The sequence below is a fragment of the Lemur catta genome, chromosome 1, assembly GCF_020740605.2.
Source record: "Lemur catta isolate mLemCat1 chromosome 1, mLemCat1.pri, whole genome shotgun sequence".
In the NCBI taxonomy this organism is placed as follows: domain Eukaryota; kingdom Metazoa; phylum Chordata; class Mammalia; order Primates; family Lemuridae; genus Lemur; species Lemur catta.
In genome coordinates this window covers 173,144,841-173,164,971 of record NC_059128.1, presented here as the reverse complement: position 1 = coordinate 173,164,971, position 20,131 = coordinate 173,144,841, and the positions used below count along the sequence as shown (strand labels likewise).

General features: G+C 47.6%; 1 protein-coding gene across 5 annotated transcripts in view; it reads right to left on the bottom strand.

Annotated features, from left to right (window-relative positions):
• PXYLP1 (2-phosphoxylose phosphatase 1) overlaps positions 1–20,131 on the bottom strand; it is a 58,003-nt gene that overhangs the window by 22,243 nt on the left and 15,629 nt on the right. For 3 of the 5 annotated variants that reach the window (XM_045539308.1, XM_045539311.1, XM_045539312.1), the window contains one exon: positions 9,771–9,901. In XM_045539308.1, coding sequence (XP_045395264.1) covers positions 9,771–9,849 — 79 coding nt within the window. In that variant the 5' untranslated portion in view covers positions 9,850–9,901. Of the gene's footprint in view, positions 1–7,794; positions 7,938–9,770; positions 9,902–16,586; positions 16,790–20,131 lie in introns of those variants that run through there. The other 2 variants (XM_045539313.1, XM_045539317.1) reach the window with 2 other exon arrangements.

The window sequence follows — 20,131 nt, the reverse complement described above, 5'->3', positions numbered from 1 at the left end:
AACGTGAAAGGCCAAGTCCACGTTCGCAGCCTGTGAGATACTTGGTTTTACATAGACAAGACTGACCGAACAGTCGAACCCACTTTTCCCTTTTTGACCTACCCACGTTGGGCCATAATATAACACCAACCTTCCTTGTTTCTCTCATTCTTCATGTTGCCTCATGGTGAACCACGTTAGGTAAGAATTTGGGAAGCACTTTTGCTAAGCCTGGTAGCGCCCGGGGGAGCCAGGGAACCATGGCTGGGGCTCGTGGGGCTGGAGGCCCAGCACGTCCTGTCAGGCTGGAGCTCCCCGACCAGGCCACTCTCAGGCTCTGGGCTCCACCCCCGACCCCTCCCTCCCACATCTGCTGCTGGGAACTACGTCCACCCACTGCCAGAACTCGTCCACCCACTGCCAGAGCTCGGGGCTCCCACTGTGCCCTGGCATGACCCCTGCTGTAGCCTCCTGGGGGGTCAGGAAACCCCCCTCTCCTCCGGAAGCCACTGGTAACTGGCCTCACCCCAACATGTCCATTGGATTAGAGGATGCCAAGCCCAAAGACTCCATGTCATGACAGAAACTAGAAATGACAGAGATGTCCAGGACAGGCCCCGGAAAAGAACCATGAGAAGACTGTGTCTCTCTAAGCTTCCTGTGTCCTGGATCCCCCACCCTCCCCTTTGAGCATCGGATAAAAGCCACTGATCCTCACCCCTGAAAGAGGACTGCCACATATTCTTTTGAATTTGGTTTCTGGAGGCTTACAGGACCCCCGAAACCACATGGGACAACGCAGGAGTCGTGGGTTCAGGCTAAGAACCCAAGATATATGGAAACAGGTTTCCAGTTTCAAAACTCTCAAGAAAAGATTAATTTTCTTTTTTCAAAATAAAAAGGGATCTTTACACTTCATATAAACATGAGTCCATCCTAAAATAGTCATTCAATATCAAAGTATAAAAATCACCCATAATCCTATCACCCAGAGAAATCCACATGTACCTTTCAGTGTATGTGAGCAGCCGTGTGTCTTGCAGAGGTGACACCTGTGCTTCCACCCCTGCTCTGGTGGGGATGGTGACCGAGTCACTGAGGCCCAAGGACATTGCTCTCCCTCTCCCAAGGGGAGCAAATATGCCTCCTGTGTCTCAGAGGTCTGCGCCCCATCGAGCCCCCCAACCCCACTAAGTGTGAAGGTGGCCTGGTCACCTGCCGTCTGTGTACAGGGAGAAAGGGCAGCCAGGTGAGGGGGGAGCCTGGGGAGGCCACCTGCAGGAAAGAGACAATGTGGCCAAGGGTAGGGCCTGTGCCCTAGGTACCTGGACGTCCCCCACAGCCACCCACCCTCTGGTAGGCACCTGGGGCTGGGGAGAGGCAGACCCCCGGCCAGCAGACCCCCGGCCAGCCCCTCAGGTGACACAGAGAAAGAAAAGGGCAGGGAGAGGCAAGAGGCGGCGCCAGAGCTGGAACCAGATTAATCACAGCGTGGGGCCCTGTCCCCCGGCCGACCCCTCATTCTCTCCCAGCCCTGGGCAGCCGGTTCTCCTGGGCCCCAGCGAGGCCCGAGCACCACCTGCGGTGTGCGCTGCAGCCACACTGGCCTCCCATAGGACGGGAGTCGGCCCCAGGGCTCTCTCCCCGGTGCCCACCTGACTTCTCCCTCTCACACAGGATCTGGATTCTGCCTTTGCTTCCTCTTCTCCGTCCCCTCCCCTAGGGTGGGGCTACTGTTAAGATCACCACTCACTGCATTTCAAGGTGGACTTCCACCTTTTAACGTCATGGATGTGGGGCAGCAGCCCTGTTGCCAAGACAACAGGGCGGGCCCTGCGCTGGTCAGCTCCGCTGGCACACACTCCGCTGGTCAAACTCCAGCCGCGTCCTTGGCTCATCTCCCTTGGTGGTTACGACAACGTAAACATCTGTGGTTTTCGCTCCTATTTTGTCTGTCTCTTCACTGGGTCTTGGCGATCTGCAGGTATCCTCCTGAACGCACTGACTACTTTCACTAACACTTTCTATTTTTACTAACTAGCCCTGATGGCAGCTTCCTCTCCTCTAAAGCGAGGAGAGGAATCAGTACTGCTGACTCAACACACACACACTCCTACATGAGAGTACCACATGGACTCGCATTTAATATATTATGGACAACCTTCCAAGTCAGTATGCAATCATGCTGTGATGGAGTAGTTACTCCTGTACGCTTTGCTTGCCTTCCCCTCTGTTTCCTATTATATAAAAATCTTGAAACATACATCTCGATCCCGTCACATAATTATTCTTGATGAGAACTTCTCTACGATGAGAAACCAAAAATAAGGAAGGAAGGTAGGTGGGGAAGGAGGGGAAAGAGAGAAAGAAGGGGGTGAAATGACAATATCCCCACCCTGGAAGAAAACTAGAGATGAGCCACAGATATAAATGTGTAGCCTGCGGAAGAACCTGCTACGTGATACTCTCACCTCCCTCCAATGCAACTACAACATGAGCTTAAGAAACTGTAATGAAAGTTTAATTGCCAGATTTAATTTTGTCACTTAAAGACTTTTTTTCACCCACAGATATTTAATTCTATGTGGTAGCTGGACACTAAAACATTCCGAGGAAAATCAAAATTAAAACTCTCGGAAATCAAGGAGAGAAAAACCTTCAAGAAAAGGATCAAAATTAATAAAAAAAATACTAAATGTAAAACTTTGGGCATAATGATGACATGGAGATATGATAGAATTCTTAGGTTAAAAATGTAAACCCTCATTCTCAATTCATCACACTTTTTATCTCCAGCTCACCAAAATAAAAGCCCAGGGGGAAACCGATTTGGCTTTTGGAATAGAGCATATGGTACGTTAGATCCTTGGCATTCTAAGGGCTTGCATTCCCAAACCATGCAAATATACTAAGACCTTCCTGAATCCCCAGATTCACACATATCACTGTGGCACATGCTTTTCTCCAAAAAATGTACACAGGACAAAGAACAGAGGACAACAAAGTCTCCTGGCTGGGTGGCAGGACCTGGCTTGCTCAGCAGCTGAGTAGCTCATTTTCCGCTATTTTTATCCAATATGTGCCTCAGCAAAATCCCTACCACCATACACCACATGCCTTCAGGGGTCCCCACAAGCAGTTGGAACTACAAATGCTCATAGCCATGTACAAAGAGTGGGCCCAGGCTGAGGAACAAGGGTCTGCACAACCAAGGCAGGTGTCAAAACGCCCTGGCCCAGGCCAGGCATGGTGGCTCCTGCCTGTAATCCCAGCACTTTGGGAGGCCGAGGTGGGAAGACCACTTGAGACCAGGAGTTCAAGGCCAGTCTAGGCAACACAGAGAGATCCCTCTCTACGAAAAATAAAAAAATTAGCCAGCCATGGTGGCGTGCACCTATAGTCCCAGCTACTCGGGAGGCTGAGGCAGGAGGATCGCTTGAGCCCAGGAGTTCGAGGCTGCAGTGAATTATGATCATGCCACTGCACTCCAGCCTGGGTGACACAGTGAGACCCTGTCTTTTAAAAACAAAACAAAATGTAACAAAACAAAAATAAAACACCGTGGCTCCTTCCAGGGCTCCAAGCTTGCCTGCTCAGAGGCAGTGTCACTTTAATGTACACACTGGTCTACCAAGCCTCGTTATTCTCTTTCCTAATGAACATCAAACCCACCGCAGCACATAAAAAGGGAGGGGGGGTATGGGAGCTGCTCCAGGAAAAATGATGGCTCTGCAGGTCAGAGAGGCACCCGGGAAGCTACAGAAAACACATGTTCTCTCTCACACACACACACATATGCGCGCACACAAACACACACACACACACACACACATACACACACTGAGCTGGTTAAGCTGGGGCTCCTCGGCTGCCCACCCGAGAACTCCTAGGCAGGCTCCCTGCTCCCCGCACAGACCACCCCTGTCGATGGGGCCCCCTGGCTGCTCCTGCTCTGCCTCCCTGGTGGCTTCTCTTCTGCCATCTGCCCAGAATTGCATCTTTGGCTCTCTCCTCTTTCCCTCTGCCTCCCGGGGCACCGGCTCAGGAACTGACAGGGACCAGGCAGGTGGCAACTGCGGTGACAGGGCAAGCACACCCCCCCCCAAGGGGGGCAGCCCCTACTCAGCTACTCAGCATCTGCCAACTGTCCCACAAGGGACTGTGGGACTCTGGTTGTGGAAAGTCTGATTTTTAAGCAGGGGCTGGAAGTTATATGCAATTGCCTAGTTTAAAAACACTGGTAAATAAATTAAAAAATCTAAAAACATTGATTGGGCCAAACAAAACAAGTTCACAGGCTGTTTGGTCTGGAGCGGATTCCATATGCTCCAAGGAGACCTGGTCTTCCCAAAGCCAGGGCTTCACCAACAGTGAGCACAAAGTCCTCAAAGAGTGCCTCCTGGCAGGGTCTCTCTCAGGCCTCAGACCCTGAGGTCTGCTCTCAGGCAGGACACCGCATCTACTGGCCCTCGGGGACCTCTAGTGACCCCCATGCCCCTCACCGACATCCCCATCCCACTCCCCCCCCCGCTCCGCCCCCAGCTCATCCTGCAGCCTGGCCCTGTCCCCTGCTCTTCTTGCTCTGAGCCCTCTCACTTCAGACCCAGGGAGCCACCAGCCCTGCCTGGCTGACCCTCCAGTCTGTTCTGGGCATTTCCTTCAGCCTTCAGCAGACTTACCCCATGTGGAGAGGAGACGTTTATGTGAATGAATGCAGGCATGAATGGGGCACCTATTGAACCACCTGAGCCATACTCCTGGGTGCCACAGAAGAGTCCTCCCATCATCCTGGCCCCACAACACCAATCAGCTATAAAGTCCCACAGCATCTCCATGACGTCTCTTGGCTTTGCTTTTTCCTTTCAGGGCCAATTTCTTCACCTTGGCCACCCTCAGCTTTTTACTGGATGAGCAAAACGGCCTCCGAGTTGCCTCCCAGCCTCACCCTTTCACCAGCCTCGGGACTGGTAGTTCTCAGATCTTGTGTACATTAGACTCCCCCAGGGAGCTTGCTACGGGTTCCACTCCTACCAAGATTCTCACTCTGTAGGGAGCGGCACAAAATCTGCTCTTTTTTTTGTTTTTGGCACGTGCATTTTTAACAAGCTCCCCAGGTGATTCTGATCGAGGTGCCCAGGAAACCACTGGAAAACACTGTAATGGACTGTGGTCTTTCCAAGACACAAGTCTGATGGCACCTTCCCTGCTTCAGTGGCTACCTGAAGCCTTCAGGATGTAACGCGGTGATGGGAAGTGGCCCCTGGTCTTTGGTCCACCTTCACACTACATACAGGTGACCAACCTGGGCCGTGCTCTCACTCCCTCTGCCTTGGCACACCCACCTCCACTTGCCAGGAATGCCCTTCCCAGCTTCCTACTTGATCTACCCCTACTCTTCCTCAGAAATGAACTCAGATGTCACCTCCTCCGGGAAGTCTTCCCTGACTCCCAGCCTGAACTGGGTTCTTATCCTCTATCCTGCCATAAGTAATCTCTCATTCATTTGATTTAACAAACACACATGTAGTGATTACTATGTTCCAGGCCCTGTTCCTGGTGCACTGAATCCTTCACTAACCCTATGAAATAAGAACCATCATTACCCTCATTTTACAGATGAGAAAACTGAGGCACGGAGAAGGTAAATGTCTTGCCTGAGGTCACACAGCTGGTAAATGGCAGGCCAGGGACTTGACTCTGGCAGCCTGGCTCCAGAGTCCACGTCCTTTCCCACCCCATGGAAAGGCTGCCTCTTACCTGCCCAAGCGCACCACACACAGCACTCCCAGTGCCTGCCTGTGATTCTCCTCCTTGGGACAGAAAGCTCCCTGCGGCCCCTGGGGGACTAAATGCCCAGCCCAGGCTCTAACGCATGGTGGAAATGCAAGGAACATTTGCTCAAGAACAAAGTTGCACATACTCATGGCCCTGGATTGACAAGGAAAGATAAAATTCATACAACCTCAGAATTTTAAGAAACTTTAAATGGGATCAGGCCCAATGATCTGCACAATAACTCTATTCTTCAGAGAGCGACCCTCCAGAGCCTGCAGACTCCAGGTGGTGGAGAACACACCACCCGTTCCAAGCCTGTGTTACACTGACTGCTAGGAACTTCCACCCTGCACCTAGCTGAAATGCGTCACCATGTTCGCCCAGACCCCGCAGGACAGGTCCCGCTCCTCTAGCAGGGAAGGCCCTTGAGATACTGAAGACAACCCCGGCTTTCACTTCTGTAGGTGAACCCTCCTCTCTTCCGAAAGGGAATCTGAGTCTCCGGTTCACCGTCAACATGTCCCTCTGAGCCCACTGTGGTCAGTCAGAGCCCTGCCCAGGAGGGCGGGTCCAGATATGGGCACCATGTGCTCAGTATAAATTAACCCTCATCATGGCCAATATACTCCGATTAAAAGCAAATACGCATATGGTGTATTTCAAAAGCTTCCCTCTGCCAAATAGCTGAAGTAACATCCGCTCTGGCAACCTTTTGGTTAAGCCCTGGTTTCTGATGATGGTGCATTATTTGGAACTCTGTACTGGTTTGCTTAAAAAGATTTATGTTGGCTTTGCTTCCACAAGCCAAGAGTTTTCCCACAAAGTTCTGTTCTGACACCAACCTTGCAAGGTAGCAATAATGAACTCTATTTTATGGAAGAAGACACAGGGCACACAGCTGCTTGGCGGGGAAGCTGACATTCCAACCCAAGGCTATGGTTCCAGAGCCTGCCTGCTCCCGTCATGCCGCCATTTTGGGAATGACGGTTGGAACGTGGCGAAATGAGCACAAAATGAGCATTAAGGAAATGCTGGGTTAAAGCAGGAAAGTGGATGATTACAAATGAGCAGAAAAAGCAGAAACATAACTCGTGATTCATAAGTCTTTGCATCCCGACGGTCTTTCCTCGTGCTAAAGGAATCCTTCAATTTGAGAAGTTATTTTTCCACTTGTGTATATTTTAACTATAATAACTGAAAACACGCCTTACTTGTAACCTCCTACAATTCAAATAACAGGAATTTCAGAATGTTCCCACGTCCAAACTCAAAACATCAAGGACTTAGAAACACAAAATGAATGATTTTTACTATTAGCATGTAGCAAGTCATTAGTACCATTTAAGATGAACATATTTTTAGAAACTATGAGCAGTATCTTTGGGCTAGTCAAGTGAAGCAGTGGGAGTGGAGAAGGAACAAAGGAATCTGTAACTGGTTGTGATCAATTAGTTGTAAACACCACTGCACTCGGGTTAGCCAGTCTCTTAATCTTTTCTGTATCTCTTTCCTGCCTACCTCTACCCACACAGTGTAGAAAAATGTCAAACACACATAAGCACTTAATAAATATATGTGGGTTTGTTACGTACTTTCTGTACCCATGGAAGAAATGCTTATTTAGAAAATCTGATTTTTGAATCATAAGCTGGGTAAATATCTTTTTCATATTCACAACATCAGAAGAAGAAAACTATTAAAAAGACAAAACCTACAATCATTTCAGAAAACAAAACTACACTGTTTACTGAAAGCATGAGAAAACCAACTTATATTTGGTTGCCTCAAATATATTACTTAAAATTAGTTTATGTGCTAATTTGGCATTCAAAAATTAGTCAAAAGAAATGGCAAAGAAAAAGTCCATATATTTTAGGGTAAGAATGAGAACATGAGTGCTACTTAAGCATAAACCTCTGCATTATGAATTAGCGTACTTTCTTACACCATAATAATAAGCAACCAATAAAGCAATTAAATAAATGAAGCAATTAAACCCCATTTCTACAGAAATGGGGAAACCCCAAAGTTCCAGTTTACCTAGAAGTAGAAGAGCAGTAAGAACGTCCATATCTTAATGTCTTTCCGGACTCCAGCGTATCCAAGAATAAAGAGCTCAGACCCAGCCAGGCTAATTCACTCTGCAAAATTTTCCTTAAAAAAGTATGGCTGCAAATTGGCTCTCCTAAAACAGAAGGTACTTTCAGAAGAGTTATATAAGCAAAACACACAGGCCAATTCAGTGACGTGGAAACCAGCTCATGCAAGAGAAACGCCGCAAACACAAATAACCCACACTCATGTCTCAGAACCTGTCAGCTTCTCAGAATAAAAATCAGGGTTGATTGTAACATCTACCTCTCCAACCAAAGGATGGAAAATTTTTAATGAAAAGTTACAGACAATTAAACTACTGAAAGTCCTACCACACTTTTTGGAAAGGATTCCTATCAGTTCATTAGCCATCTGGAATATTTTTAAACTTCTGATGCCCACCTTCTCCTGATCCTTTTACCAATTCTGGAAGGATAAAATGAGTATTTTTAATTCCCTTTACTATTAGAAATAACCTGTCATATGCACCAGATGTGTGCATAGGAGTATGTTGCAACTGGAGGTGAACCAGGGAAACTTGCCCAAAGCCTCCTCTCTTCAAACCACCTATTCCTAACACCAAGTCTTTCCCACACTCCTCTGTACACTCACAACATCCCACTCACTGAGCCACCTGCCCTTCTTTCCTTCATTCACACTGTGACAGAAGCACCGCCTCCTCACAGGGCTGCCCTGGGCAGCGATGGGGACCAACTGCTTGTCTCCCACCCATTAGGGTGAGACAGGTAACAGCAGAAACACAATTCCCAGCATCATATAGAAGTTTTCTCAGCTTCAAGTACACAGCGACAGAAGGAAAAGGAATTAGGGTCTACCTGCTTTTCAGAGCAGGCATAGATTCATGCATTCAACAAACATTTATGAAATACCACTATGTGCTGGGCATTGCTGGTTCCTGGGACATACAGGGAAATAGGACATGGTCCCTGCTCTCGAAGAATGTAAGAATGGAAAAATACAATACTGCATGGTTAGTGAAAGGAGGCGAACAGGTTCAGGGCATTCTGATATACATCAAAGAAGCACCAAACCCTTGGGGCCTCCTGGAAGGTTCCTGGGGGAGAAGAGGCAGGGCTGAAAGGGAAAGGGTGGGAGGGGTGAGGAGGAGGGCAGGCACTCCAGGCAGAGGGCACCAGGATTGTGGCATGGAGAACAGGCTGGCACTCCTAGAGCACGCCAAGCAGAGAGGGGCCACACAGGAGGGCAAGGAGCCTTCCAGAAGACCTGGGCCACCACTGAGAAGTGGCAACCAACAAGGTCCCAGTGCCAGATCTGTGTTTGAGGACAGCCACTCTTGGGGGAGTTGTGGTGTGCACAGATTTGGGGCACAGCCTGAGCACCGGGATCCCAGTGTAGGATGCTGGAAGGTGAGGGTGGCAGACTGGCTTCATCAGAGCACTCTTGCCTTGCCACTGGGATTTCCAAGGCGAAGCCCCTGCTGCCCAGGGAGCAAGCTTGATACTGGGGACCTGATCCCCACACCCTGCCCCAAACAACTGCAACCCCACAGCTGACTAGACATAAAATGGACACGCAACCCTCAATGACCCCACCAGCCGGACAAACACCTCTGCTTGGTGTGGCTCAGCACAAAAGTCAAGCTGGCCCACTTGCTGTCTCTACCTGGGAAATCTGAACTAAGAATGTTCAAGTAACCAGGCAGTTTAGGATCCATGCACAAGTCAAAAGAGCACACCCTAAACGCTGCTCGGTGGTTTAGGGTCCCTGCTTGCAAACACACACCATGATCGCCAATGACAAAAAGACTTGGTTGTTTTCAACCTCATTGTTCTCTAAAAAACAAGGCTTTGGGGCCTCCTTGTTTCCCACAAACTCAGGCCCTCTGTTTCAGAAGGAAACTACCTAACCTCCCACGCCCTGGTGACGCCCGCTCTACTCACAGAACTGCAAGCTGAGGCTCAGGAAGGCCAGCAGTGCAGCCAGGGCCAGCAGCAGCAAGAAGCGGTTGCGGAAAAGCATTATTATTGCTCTATTTTCTCTTCATGGTTTCACCTCAAATCGGGAACACGTCCTGTGAATGAAGCAGAGGCAATAAACAAGTGTTCAGAGATGGAAAACCAAGTTTATCAACTGAAAATAATCCGATTAGCCCAGTCCCCTGGCAGGGAGGTGTGAATCTCAAGCTGGAGAACAATCGCACTCTCTATGATTAGTCTTTGTCCCCACATGAGCCCAACAGAGAATGCTCCCTTCAAGTTAACAACAGGAAACCAGTTCATGAATGCCTCGTTTATCTGACATCAACAGCGAGTGAGATATTTTACAGACATGACCTTTCCAAAGAAAAATGTAAAGGATATTTATTGAGCATTTACAATGTGCCGGACAATGAAGTCGTCACATGGACCAGCATGCCCCAGTATGACCTCCAACCTTTAAATCTGTAAATTTTTTGATGAACATTCTGCTAAGATGACCTTGGTCTTCTAATTTTAATCACTAATCTGAACATCAGTCATTGCAGTAATGCTTTTAGGGACGTCTTGGGTGTGCGACAGGATCTGCTCCTACACTGACCAGCCCCCTCCACGAATTATAGACCTCCCTAGATCCTGGACCACTGAGCCTAGTTCAGCTGCATCCGGGGGTCTTCCTGAAGCCCCACTCCACTCATTCTAAATTCCTCTAGCCACATTAGAACTGTGCAGGAGGACTTTAAAAACAAAACAAAACAAAACAAAAAAAGCTGAATGAGGCCCCAAATATTCCTTCTGTGAAAAAAGGGAATGGCTACTTTTGGTTTTACCTTATCAGTTTTAGAAATCAAGTTTGTTTCCTGGTTCTCATTGGGATTTTAAAAAGAACTTGAAAACACAGTCTCTCTAGAAAAGGTTCTTAACCTACAGTAAAACTGTAACAATAATTTCAAACCTGAATTTTTTCCTCCTTCCAATAGAATCTCCTTCAGAGATCTGATAGACAAAATCAGATAAAAGCTCATCTGCTAATGTGGTGAGGGTTGCACGAAAATAGTAAAAGCCATTAAATTGTACACTTGGTGGACTGTATAGTGTTGAATTATATCTGAATAACCTATTTTTTTAAAAAGCACATCTGCTAGGAATGAAGCAGGAGCCAGAGTCCTGGAGCCCCTTCCTTCCCACCCACTCCCCAAGGGCCCTGCAGGGGAGTTTGAAAACCACCCCTTTAAGGGACCTGTCAGACATTCTACCAAAAGAGAACATTTGCTAAAAGATTGACAAAAATCCACTTGCACCTCACAATTGAACTTGTATTTCCAGCAACTGGTATCTCTGTTAACAAACAGACCCCAATTTTACACCTTCCAATGTAAAGTGCTTCTGTCCATCCCTAACCAAGGGTGGGGTCCAGTACCCCAAGCTGAGTACTGCATAATCATGTGTTCTTATTCATATCCCTCCCTCTGCAGCTCTGGCTCACAGCCTGTCTTCAGGCCTCATTCTGGGCCTGGGAAGCTACCACACCATCCCCAGGAATCAACCACCCCTGATTTCTGAGGCCAAGTGGTGTCTCTTACTTCATCACCTTGGAGGCCAGACTAGCCTGTTGGTTGCTCTGCATTTGCATGTAGGAGGCCAGGTCCTTTCTTCCACTGCTGGGCTAGGTCTGGCCCTTCAACTACTCCCTGCTTCCAGCCTCCTGGGGACTTCCCACCTCCCTGACAGGCAGGACAGGCCACTAGAACAACTAAGGATGTTTCCTATGGTTTTACCTGACACTGCCCTTTCACATTGGGACTAACCACAGTATGGTCCAGAGTTGTCTTCAGGTGGGCATTTGGTAGAAGCAATCACTGCTTGCTAAGTTACATCTTTGGCTTACAGCAGGGTAGATTTGTTGCAGTTAGGGCTCCCAATTTGTTCATGCCTTTCCATATTCATGGCCTTATATAGTCTTTTCCTACAATGACTCTGAGCTTGGCCAAGGATTTGTTTTGGCCAATGGGATGACAGCAGATGTGCTGCAGGCAGAGGTTGGAAAAGTACTGATGCACTGGGCCTTGTCCTCCTCTGCTACTTCTGCAACACTGAGACCACCTTGTGAAGACCCCAGGCTAGTCTGCTGGAGGATGAGAGACCAGGTAGAGCCAAGGGAAGCAGTCCCTGCTGAGACTCTCTTCAAACAACCAGCCTGACAATCGCCACACACGTGAGGCCATCCTAGACCACCCAGCTCCAGCCAGACCACCAAGAGATCATATGAGCAGAGTCTGCCCAGACCAAAAGAACTGCATGGTCCATCCACAGGATCAGGAGCAAGTATAATGGTTGCAGTTTTAAGCCAATGAGTTTTGGGATCTTGACAGCAAGCACAAGCTAACTAATACCATGGGGAGGAAACGCCTTGGATCTTCACCAGAAGTTCTAAGCCAGGATCCAGATCTCCATATCCTCATCTGCAGGCACCACATGCAAATCTCCATCTTGTCTATGTGCTTTAATATGCTGAGTTTTTTTGGGGAAAGGGGTTATATTTAGTTTAGATTTAAATATGTTGGGTTAACCAGATGGCTGGGATCATGTAACTGCCTTACTGCTTCTAGTCTTTGGACCACTGGTATCTCTGCCTTTCTGTGGCTTTTCATTCGACAAGCAGTGGGAACACCCGCCGTTCCCCCATGGTATTCTCTGGGTTCTGGCCCTTCCTCGACAGCCTGCAGCATGGCCAAAGTCCCAGGACTTCTCCCTGTGCTAGGGACCAGGCTGGTGGGACCACCAGCCCCTTAAACACATGTCTTCTCTGGAGCCCATTTCACTGGAAAACTCAGAGGTAAAGGTCATGCTTTCTTCTTACTTTTTAAAAAATGCTAAATAATGACAACAGAATCCAAAATTCACATGAATCTGAAGATGTTTCTTTGCAGGCCCTCAAGGGGCAGGGGTGTGTGCATGTGTGCACGTGTGTCCGACGTGAGAACCAGAGTGTGTGGTTCTGCTGTGGGTGTTTCTTCACGGGGACACTTCTTCAGTGGGAGAGAACGAAAGGCGCTGGGAAGTGGTGGGAAGCACGAGGCTCCAGAGACCGGCAGATCTGTGTTCAGTTCCCAGCTCTGCCGCTTATTTCCTGTGTATCCTCCTGACAACTGACTGACTTCACTTCTCTGAGTCGCAGGATCCTGATTTTTAAATCAGACTGGGGATAAAAGCCTGAAAGAGCAGGTGGCAGTGGGAGCAAGAACCACAGCAGGCGGAGCACCCGGCACAGAGTCGGTACGCGCCGTGGCTGACTCCCATGCTCTGGAGGAGCCATGCAGACCCCTACGCCATTATCCGAACACACGGATCCGCCCTTCCCCCTGAGCTGCTGCTTCTGTTCCATGCTGTGGTTCCTCTTCCAAACCCTGGCCACTCGCCACTTCCCTCCTCACGGCCCGTCCCACCCGTCAGGGCAGGCGGCCACGTTTGCAGCCACATTCACGGCTCCTCTACCACACGAGCCTTCCCTGGGGCTGACTCAGCCGTTGAGTTCAGCCTTGCCCTGGGCTTTCGAGCCTGGAACATCTGCCTCAGCTTCTGCTGGGCCCCACCCCAAGAGGACCAGGGTTACCAGCCCACTGGCTCTTTCTGGCTCCGTGGTCCAATCTCCAGCCTCAGTTCCCCTTATCCAGCCCCAGGTGGGAGGCTCCTGCAGCCACTCGAGAAGTCATGCAATCAATCCCTAGTCTCCCCTCCCGCCATCTCCCCCCACTTCTCCTTCCACAGGAGCTCTGCGCCTACCAAGACACCCCATCAGACTCATACAAGTCATGCCAAGGACAGCCAGGACTCTGGGTCCAGAGCAGAAACCCCACGGCCTGCTGACTCACAGCCCCCAAAATAAAATCCACTCACTGCTGTATTGGCAGGGGCAGGTGCTGTGGGATTACAGCCCCCACATGTCCTGATCCCCCAAAATCTCTCAAGTCCCATCACCTTCAATGGAAAAGATGATCTTGGCTCAATATGGCATCATGACCAAATCCGACTCCCATAAATACTTCTGTGGAAACAACCTTTATATGTGAAATCTGAACACGTAACAGTTACCACTCATCAGCTGTCTGCTGGGCACAGCTTCCTCCCCTGTGCTAAATTCTTCCTCTGAATTCCTGATGAAACAGAAAAACCAAAACAAAACAAACAAAACAGAAAACCCAGCTAACTCAATTCAACCTTACAATAAATCTGAGCAGTGAAAGAAAAGATTATAGAACACAATTTTGAAAACAGTGCTAGTTAACAAGCTGTTCCCATTACATTATGATAAATACCATTTCTGAATTAAGAGAAAAAAATAAACATATCAAAGGCATTTTTACAAGCTGCTGTTCTACCACGAGAGATTTCCAGAGCCCAAGCCCTGGCCTATTTTTTTTACCACGTAAGAGCTGGAAATGCCACATCTAGGGTCTCCTTCAAAGTATACAGAATTTAGGGTAAACACGACCAACACAGCTTGAAAGAAAATGTGCATTCAATTATCTTTCATTTGTGCAGTTAAAATACCATTACTAGGAATAGAAAGATGGCATTAAAGAAAATGCTTTAGATGTATTCTACACTTTGATTTTTTTGGTCAGAATTATCTTGGTCTAAGTAAATACATAATAATAATAATAATAATAAATCCTTCAAGTCCACAATTGTGAACTAAATATGAATGAAGCAAAGGTAAAAGCTGTATCTTAATAATTGTCCCTCTCTAAGGTCACCTCAAAGTGGAGTTTAATTGCAAAATCAAAGATGCTTGGCTAAGAATAAACCAACCTTGAAGTCTGATGAAGATAGACAGATTCTAGAGCCTCCAGAAACCCCAGGCAGCAAGACAGGCACCTGGGATGGAGGGGCTGTGAGTTCACAGCAGTTGTTCACATTCCAGAGTTCTCCAGTTAATTTGCAGGCTCAGTTCTAAAAGTTGATGCTAGTTCCTTCAGAGAGTAAGTCACCTGATTCAAAATAACATATTTCCTGAGAGCCAGTAAGTGTCAGGTACCATTCTAAGTGGTAAGGACACTGGACGTAGGGTATAGTTGTTGCCATCTTGAAGCTCACAGCTGAAATGTACTAAAGTATTTATGGGAGAAATGAGATTTAGGATTTGCTTTAAAATCTTCCAGGGGGCAGGGTATAACAAAGTTGAGGGGAATGGAGGAAACAAGCCTGGCAAAATGCTGACAATAGTTAAAGCTGGGTGACAGATTGTGAGGGTTCATTATATCCACTCTGCTTTGTTGTATGTCTGAAGTTAAAGGATTTTTTATTAAACAGGTTTTTTTTAAGGAAGCTTACAGTCTGGTCATGGAAGTAATGAGTAAATAGACATAGGCCACATGTAACCATTGCTGTCAGGAGAGAGGAGACCACATCCAGGCTGGGATATGGCAGGTAGGTTTCCTGGACGTGGCGACACTGGCATTCAGTCTCGCAGAGCAGACTGGAGGTGGTGCATTTGTGACTGTATTTTAGGAAAACAGAATGAACCAAAGGGATGGCGTTTAGTCAGACTGCACTGACTGTTAATGATGGCAGTGGGGTGTTGGGTTGTCGTGAGTGAGAAGAGCCAGAGAAGGGGGTGGGTCATTCCAGGCACCACCCCACAGCGACACATGCAGTGAATCGCTGCACCTGGGACAGCCGGCTGCCCAGAGGTCCCACAGGGGCTGGGCTGCAAGGGTCTCACTCCCTCTCACCAGGCCAGCTGAACCGCTGGCCCCGGGAATCCTCCCTCAGTGGGACCAGACAGCACACCACTGATTAGCACTCCTGCCCAGAGTGCCCTCTGGGCACAAAGCCAACTGATCTGCAGGTGGGAGCAGAAGGAGGGGTCTGATCGCAGGAGCCATGCCACCAAGAGTGCCAGCTTAGGGACAGGCCCACTTTGAGGACTGACCTCATTTTCTAGGGCCAGGGTCTATCTCTTCCCAGGACCCAGCCTCCTTCAGGAATACTGGAGAGGAGCAGGTGCAGAGGCCTCCTTGTCCCTCTCAGCAGGGGCAACATCTTGAAGGATGCCTAATAACCATGAGGTGTGCCTTGCCTTGAACATTCTGCACTTTGCCTCACAAGTGCCCCTCCCAGGCACCTTTCTCATTCGGTACCCTCCTCCTGAAGAGCAACCTGTCTTCTACCCTAGGGTAGTGAGGGGGGGTGTACCCATGACACTGTCATGCCCAGATGTGACATGGAGTGGCAACAGTGACCTCCTGGCTTCAGGGGACCCAGGGAGGTATGTGGGGTGGTGCATTAATCAATGCTGCAAGTTGATCCTAAAGCAGGCCCTGGATAAAGGGTAGTGTTGAGCCCAATGTTCTCTGCCCTGCTTTCAGGGCCTGCTGTGATCTGGCCACACCCCACAAATCCCATCTCATTTCCCAGTCCTTCCCATAACAGGCAGTTAAGTATATGGGGCCCAGGGGCCAGTGGGCTAGGTCTGGAGCCCTGCCCTACCCTCCAGTGAGCCACAGCTTCTCCACCTACGACATGGGAACAATCACTGGGCCCGTCTCACAGGTTGTGTGAGGCTAATGGGGCTGATACATGCAAGGCACACAGCACAGTACTCAGTTCCCAACAAGCTCTCAATGAATGTTTCCAGTGATTTCTCCGATAGTTTCAATACCCATGTGCTTACCCTGCTTCTCCCTTGTCTTTGCTCCCTCTCCCTCACTCTGGAAATAGAAAGCCCACTGGACCATGCCAGAGAAAGTCAGAGTTTGAAGACGTTTTAAATATTACCTGGTTTAAGTCCCTCTGGTGATCTGAAGAGAGGCCAGGATACGTCAGAATTGGCACAGGGACCGGGGCTGCTCATGGAGCCCGGCCCGCATGGCTCAAAGCCCTGCTTCACATTCACAGAGTGGGCCCAGCACTCGGCCCTTGTTGCGTTCTTCCTCTTCACTGTAGCAGACATACTATGTGGCAGACACTTCGAACTGTCTCAAAGTGTCTAGTCTCTCCCTTAGGAGCAGAATCCCCTGGGTTTTAGCTGGATACATGGCCACCCAGCTAAAGAGAATATGCTCCAGACTCCCTTGCAACTAGCTGTGGTCAGGTAATCAAGTTCTGGCCAATGAGCCCTGACTGGAAATAATCTGACAAATTCAGATCAAAAGGAGGCTGTCCCGGCCCACCCTGACCCTTCTTCCTGCCCCCGCCCATGCTCCAAAACACTGACATGATGGTGAGCCAGCTTTTGATCATGCAGATGGAAACAAAATCCTAGTGGATGACAGAGAAGCATCCTGAATGACCCCAAGGGGCAAAGTCACCATCTCCTTGATTGCCTACCAACTCAAATTGTTTGGGGAGAGAAAAATCAATCCACAAACTTTTTTAAGCCATTGTTACTTCACTTCTGTTAAAGCAGCCAAACCAATACCCTACCTAGAACTTGTCACTGACGAGGCTGAATGTCACTCTTAGATATGATATAAATGAGACACAGGGATGGTAACCTTTGTTCTTTTTGAACTTTATTTTTTGTTCTATATTAAATAATTCATATGTCTATGCATGGATATGCACACATGAATATGTATGACTTGGCTGCAGGTAACAGAAAATTCTACCTAAGGCAAAGAGACTCATGAACATTGTTATGTAACAAGTCACAGTATTAGGATAGCAGCTCCAGGGCTGGTTAATTCAACAACTCAAAGGCATCAACAGCAGCCGAAGTCTTTTTATCTCCGTGCTTTCTGCCATTCTCTGTGTTTGTCTTCTCCCTGGGCTGGCTTCTCTCATGGCCACAAGATGGCGGCCACACTCCCAGGCACCACAGCCATGCTTGGCAATGGGCAGAAGCAGAAGGGATAATCCTGTGCATCTCTAGTGGCAGCAAGGAAGCTTTCCCCAGAAACTCCTCCCATCTTACTGGCAGCAGTGTGTCACATGCCATGCCCAACCAATCAGTGGCACTGGGAACGGACCTCAAGGACTGGGTGAGCCAATCAAGTGTCACCTCCTGGCAGAGGCCCATGCAAGGAGGGAAAGGGTGGAGGCCTGAGCAGAATTAGGGTTCTGTTAGGAACAAGGGAGCGAGAGTATTTCTCCAGCAACCCACAATTGGAGGTTTGACAACACACACAGTTATTCTAAAAAATTATTCTCAAACTCAGTCATCTGATGACAGTACCAGATCTAGCAATCAAAGCACATACAGTTGTAATTACATGTTTAAAAAAACATCAGTGCCGGTTTGCTCAGTTTTAATTCAGCAGTGACAAATGGCAGAGCAGCAGCCTGCAGCCTACCCACTGTACATGTTCTTCTAATAGACCTTTTATTCCACATTTTATATGTCTTTAAAATATGCACCATGAATTATTTATCTACCGTTTCTTTCCAAAAAGGATTTGAGACTGATAATCTGAAGATTTAGTATTTTTAAATCCCTGAAATAGTAAAGATTTTTTTGTTTTCATTTGTGAACTACAAAAGAGAGAATCACTCTCCTCTGAGGTTTTTTCCAGCTCTATGAAGGATAAACTTGTCAAGGCAGCTGATCGTTTCTCAGGGCCAGAACAGACTGAAATAACTAATTCATCAGGCCAAGATTTTCACTTTTATGTTCTCTTCAGTTATTTTTTCTGACATTTTGGAAGAAGCCTATGTTCTGTCCAACTTCTCTGCTTTGCTCTTTCTTAAGTTTTAGAAGTAGCTACAATCTGAAACTGGCATTCTTATTTTAGAATGTCAAGAGCAGTTATAAGTACCTCAACAAAGAAAAGAGAACATGCAGTTGGCATGATTTATTCACCACAAAGTCACTTTAAAACTATAGCTGTTTTTAATTTTATTTTTTATTTTGCCAGCAAACTGTATCAATTAAAAGTTTCTTAAAATGTCAAGGAAAGCACACAGGATTAAATAGACAGGCTATAAAACTGGAATTGCAAGTGGCATATGATGAAAGTTTGAGTGATAAAAGTCAAATTTTTAAAGGCAAAAAAAAGCTTACAAAGTCCTGAGAATCACAGTTGCACAATGTGAATCAGGCAGCCCTGAAGGCACAGGCTGCCAAGGCCACATATGCTTTCCGATCCTTGCATTTCTGTGTTAAAAATACTGCGCAGAAACAGGATACGTGCACGGAGCACCCATGCATGCCACTGCAAGGTGTTTCACCCTATGAAGCCTTTTTCAGGCTAGGAGCACATTTACCTACAGAACTTCGCAAAACCCTACACTTGCTGCAGGACCATACTATTATTCGACCGTGACGAGGAGTGGGATACCAGGAACCCTGCAGATCGGTATCACTGCCAGGGCCAGTGGGCAGGTACTCCGTGCCCTTAAAATAAATTTTAGAAAACTGCTGCCTTGCTCCGTGGGAGGCCAGCAGTGCCAGTACAGAATGAGCCCTCCTGCCCATGGAGGTGGCCAAGCGTGGGTGCCCACCTGCTGGGGATGCTGTGGAGGGACTGATAAGGGTGACCTCTAGGAATCCTCCACGCACCAAGATCCAAGGATTCCCTGATTCAGATCCCAAAACAAGCTTTCAAAATTATTTTTTGGCTCCTCTGTACTTACAAAGTGACAGGTAGAGCAAAAAGAGAGCTAAGAGCACTGTCACATACAATGGCAGACATTTACCTTAGGAAGGAAACTGAACTGCATCTAGTCCCAGCTCCCTGCCAATAGGGTAGGAAATAATACTCTTAAAAGTGTCAAGGCTTTGATTCCACTTAGGTTAGAGTTGTAATGAAACACAAGGCTCCAGGTCAAATGTACTTAAATGAGAAACTTGAGAGTAGCAATAGGGTAGCCATGAGTCTTATTTACTCACTAGTTTCCACAAATTCAAGCTAAATGAGCAAGTACTCAATCCGTATTATCATCATAAAATTCAGTCTCTAAATTGAGTTTCTAGGTATGTCTACTAAACAGGATAGCCAAATACTATCCTGTAATATTTATCCTGCTTTAGTATTCACCTTCCAAGGTCTGTTGAGCTACTGGTTCGGTGCTACTGTGTGTACTTTAGGAATGTTATAGACTATTAAGTAACTTACTGTTGCTTATAAGAAGTTGACTCTGCTCACCAACCTTGTGAAAATTAACCACAGACTGCTACACCACTGATCGAGGTAAAACTGATTCAATCAGGATGGAGATCCATGCTTCCTGTCTTTAAGCTAGGAACATACCTGAAAGCCTTGTTTTGTAAAACAAATCATTCTAACAGATTAATTTTAAAACATAATACAAAATCTTTTTCTTCCAAGAAGGACTGTCTTCTGTAATCTTCCTGTTGGGTAGTCACAGATCTGTGGCCCTTT